Source organism: Micropterus dolomieu, linkage group LG12, assembly GCF_021292245.1.
Source record: "Micropterus dolomieu isolate WLL.071019.BEF.003 ecotype Adirondacks linkage group LG12, ASM2129224v1, whole genome shotgun sequence".
Taxonomy (NCBI): Eukaryota; Metazoa; Chordata; class Actinopteri; order Centrarchiformes; family Centrarchidae; genus Micropterus; species Micropterus dolomieu.
This window is the reverse complement of record NC_060161.1, coordinates 37,355,182-37,359,477: the sequence shown is the minus strand read 5'-3', so window position 1 is coordinate 37,359,477 and position 4,296 is coordinate 37,355,182. Positions and strand designations below refer to the sequence as shown.

At 37.7% G+C, this 4,296-nt stretch overlaps 1 protein-coding gene across 3 annotated transcripts in view; it reads left to right on the top strand.

Annotated features, from left to right (window-relative positions):
- The window catches only part of LOC123980197 (zinc finger protein 239-like), a 387,571-nt gene that overhangs the window by 160,228 nt on the left and 223,047 nt on the right, over positions 1–4,296 (top strand). Inside the window, exon 3 of one of the 3 annotated variants that reach the window (XM_046064459.1) lies at positions 4,163–4,180. The exons of the other annotated variants lie outside the window; for them this stretch is intronic. Coding sequence (XP_045920415.1) covers positions 4,163–4,180 — 18 coding nt within the window. The remainder of the gene's footprint in view (positions 1–4,162; positions 4,181–4,296) is intronic. 3 annotated transcript variants of the gene reach the window in all.

The window sequence follows — 4,296 nt, the reverse complement described above, 5'->3', positions numbered from 1 at the left end:
AATAAACATCCAGTACGCTTGATATCGAAGAAAGTACAAATACGTAGCTGCAAAATATCTTGTAGATCAAAATATGGCCTTAAATACAGATTTATTAAAACATATTCGTCTTTCTTTTTTTTTTCCCCTTTGAAATGTAATTGGTTGGCTTGTATGTTTTGCATTGCTGACCAAACGCACACAATTCTTTCTGATCACCAAGAACATTAAACACAGACTGACTGAGTAGTTTTCTCTCACCTTTCTTTTCTTTGGCATTTCTGGAAACTCTTGATGTGTTTCCCGCTGTCATTACCATGCTGTTGATATTTAATACATGTGTTAAACCGGTTTATTTAAGGACAGGGTTTCCAAGTCAATTTTGGACTTATAGCTCTTATTTTTATTAACAGAGAAGTGAATTCAGTCGGGAATATTCTGTATGCGTACGCCCAAAAACAAACCACAGTTGATGAGATTGCCAAAAGAACACAGATGTTTTCTGGGAAAGGCCAGAAAACATGTGTGTGTGTTGTGTCCTCAAACAATCCCACAAGAGAAATATGTGTCACTTTATTCATCACTTGCTTTAGGGTTTAACTACATGTTTGAGTGTGTTACACAAATGTTGATATAACCTTAAGAAAGCATTAGGGTGATTTATGCAGTGTAAAGGAGGAGATTAAAAGTCCGCTAGCTGCTAGGCTAATTTAAACAAGAGTGTCTGGCTTCAGACCTCCACTGTGGAGTCGCTTCCAGTGCAGGCTCCTCTCTCAGGTCGGCTCCACTGTCATGTTTATGTCGCCCACAGGACGTAAGTGTTTCTGAACCCTCTCCTGGAGAAAGTTTCCCCCTGCCCTGCATGCCAGCTCCTTTTCTAACTGTGTATACAGTGAATAATGTAAAAGTATTATTGCAGTAAAGTGGAAGTGTTAAGAATATTTACATTACATTTTACTTATGTTGGATTGCATGTGTGGTCATTTTTATATATTTTAAAGTTTGATAGTCCACGAGCTGTAGTCCATATAGTCCAGCTCGATTCGAGTTACAGTCCATAAGGAGGGTCTGAGCTAGGGCAGAACAATTTTGGAAAATCTAATTGCGATTTTTTAAAATTTTTGTTTTAATTTTTTTTTTTACCAGTATTGCGATTTGATATACGATTAATTCTTAAGCTCATTACCTTCTGTATTATTCAACGGACAAGCAATAAATGGTGACAAGAAAAACAAAGTTCTCCACAGTGTGTAAGCGCTCAATACAAAACCCACTCTAAGAGTCCATCTTTCTATATCCCAATAAGAAAACAAAAAATACTCAGTTTGAGGTTCAATTCAAAAGTTGGCCAACGAAAATAAAAGCAAGTGACGCCTCTCGTGTTTAATAGACAAGCTTAGTAATTCTCCGAGAACACCGGCGCTCCCCCCTCCTCCACAGCCTGTGCAAGTAAAAACTCACAACAACTTTGGCTTCAAGTGCAAGAGAACAACCGCTTGATCATGATGCAGTGGAAACTGTGGAGAAATGCTGTATTAATTTACTACTAATGCAAACCGAACGTTTCCTGCTGCCGCAGCTTCACATTAAAGGCATTTAACTGGCGAAACACTAGTTGAACTCCTTTCACTGTCTGCAGACTCATGTGCAGCGTAAAGTCAGATCATGACTGCTCACATAATTATGGAAAATACCAGTAACTGCCCGACAAGAGTTTGTTTAGCTGCCCCAGACTTCTGTGCCCTGTGGCATTAAAAGGTATCTGCTGTTACCATAGTAACTGCAGGTGTCTAATACCAATCAGAGTTAAATTTACAATTAAAGATTCCTTGGCTGTGGCCTGAGAGCATTTTCTGGTTAAGTAGGCTTATGTAGATTTATGATTATGGATTTAGGCCTACCATGTTTTTTAGGAGTCTGTTCACACTGACATAAGCTAATAAAAACGTTCATTTTGTGAAAGTTGAAAATATTAAACAGTGATACAGGAGTTATTTTTGAAAGTCCGGCCCCCTACAGTGTCTGCTGTAGTTGAGGACCCCTGATGTAGAGGTCAGTTAAATAATAGTCTACTTCCATTTCATTGGTGGTTTAAAATAAGTTTTCATAGTTTGGTAAGATGCTTTGCTCCAAAGAGATATCGGTGCATGACAATGTTGGTTGGCATTAGCAACCTGCTGGTAACTAGTTATTTATTCTACTAACGCTTATGATATCCCACTAAAATGACCACCTGTTTGAATGTAAATCGGGATATGACTTCATATACAGTCCAGTGCGCCCAGCAGAGTCGTTTCCTAATGAAGTGAAAACATTCTCAAACTTCTCATTATAACATAAAATATCATTGTTTTTTGCCATTGATTTGACAAAGTATCTGTCAAACAAACTAAAACTGAAAGCACCATATGTCTTTGTTGCCTTAACAAATCGCAAAAGACTGCAATTTAATTAGAAGTATAACAAGTATAAAAAAGATATTAAATCAATATAAATAAGTTATATGAGGAGGTAAAAAAGACAATCTTAGTAAATTTTAAATGAGCTACTTTTTACTTTCACTTGTAGATTTTTATACCGGTAATTTAACTTGTACTTAAGTAAAAGTTCAAAAAAGTTATCATACTTTTACTTAAGTAGAATATTTTTGTACTCTTTCCACCTCTGCTCACACACACCTAAACCTCTGGTCTCTCTGTGCAAACACACCGGGCCAAGTGTTATTTTTTTAGGTTTTCATTACTTCCCAGCACTATATGATATAATTCAAGTCGACACAGATTGGATAGATGCATGGATTATCAAATTTAAAGAATTTTATTAATGTTTAAAGTAAGGATAAAATGTCTCCTGAAAGCCTGCAGTAACACACAGAAACACTTTATTATCAACCGGAAAGCCTTCAGCTGCCAAGAGACAAGATCTAACAATTTCGATCATTCAGTTGAAGCTTTTTAACCAAATTCTATTAAAATGCAATGCTCTTTAAGACTTTCCAAGACCTGCAGATCACTGTGTTAACAGAGGTTGAGTGTTGAGTGTGGACATTCTTGTTTGAAGCCGACAGCTTCAGTGATCTGCTTCCTGTTAACGAACATCTCTGCTCTGACTTATTACTCCAGGGTGACGACCACTACACTCCACTGAATTAAAATGGAGGCTCTGCCTTTTTATTTACCTGTTGACATGGTGAATAATAGTCCTTGATGATGGCTAAAGATTAATATCGTTTTTTGTTTAACCACAAAAAGTCACCAATCAGATTACTAAAGAGGTCTGAACCACCCCAGGCCCTCTGTGGACACACCCCTGCAGTTGGTTGTCACAGGTGGTAATTAGAGCCCGACCGGTATGGGTTTTTGGGGGCCGATGCTGATATTAAAGCAAAAAAAAGCAGATTTATGAGCCGATATTTTGATTTTAAGAATGATTTGGATAGTAGACCCCTTTACTGTATAAACTACACTAATTGAAAACTTGTATATATGTATGTGGGCTATAAAACCTTTTCCTAAATGGATTGTGTTAATAAAATAGATTACAGTCTCAAAAAGTTAACATGTAAACAATTGCACATCAATAAATATTTCCTACTGGAAGGTGCAACTTTTTCAGCCGTCTGTAAACGGAGAGTGTGAGAGAATAAGCATGTGTATTTCACTTTACACATTAACTGCCATAATTTCAATGTAGCTCATCCCTTTACCAGCACTCTTCTAACCAAAGCTACGTGAAACCATTTAACCACCATCGGTATAAATCATCTGTCTAGGATACAGTGAGCTGCTGTTGAATGCATCTGATTAACATGACTCTACAACGAGGACCTGCAACTTTGAGATTTAATTTAACTAACGTTATAACTATAACCATAGCCGTTACAGCTCTGACTACAGCGTTTCACATCTACAACGTCACACAAAGAGGAGCTACAGGAAGCAGTTTTATTTTCTTGTTCAGCTCATGTTTATTTACATGTCTGCTTTGGTTTAATCATTTCAGACACACAGACTAACTGTCAGAAACTATAGTTTAACGGCTCATTACGACGTTAGCGCTCCTCCACTGATAAACGGCATTAGCTTTGTGGCTAATTTAGCAACGGACAGGTTTGGTTCTGGGTAGCTCGCTCCACCATGACATCTCACTCACTGTCTTTCTCTTTGTATGTCTGTTGCTATAGAAACGGAGAGGAAGAGAGGGACTCAAACGTCACCATTGTCAGCACTGTGACAAATCCTTCACAACATCTGGATCTTTAAAGATTCATCACAGACTTCACACTGGAGAGAAACCGTACAACTGTGACCAGTGTGG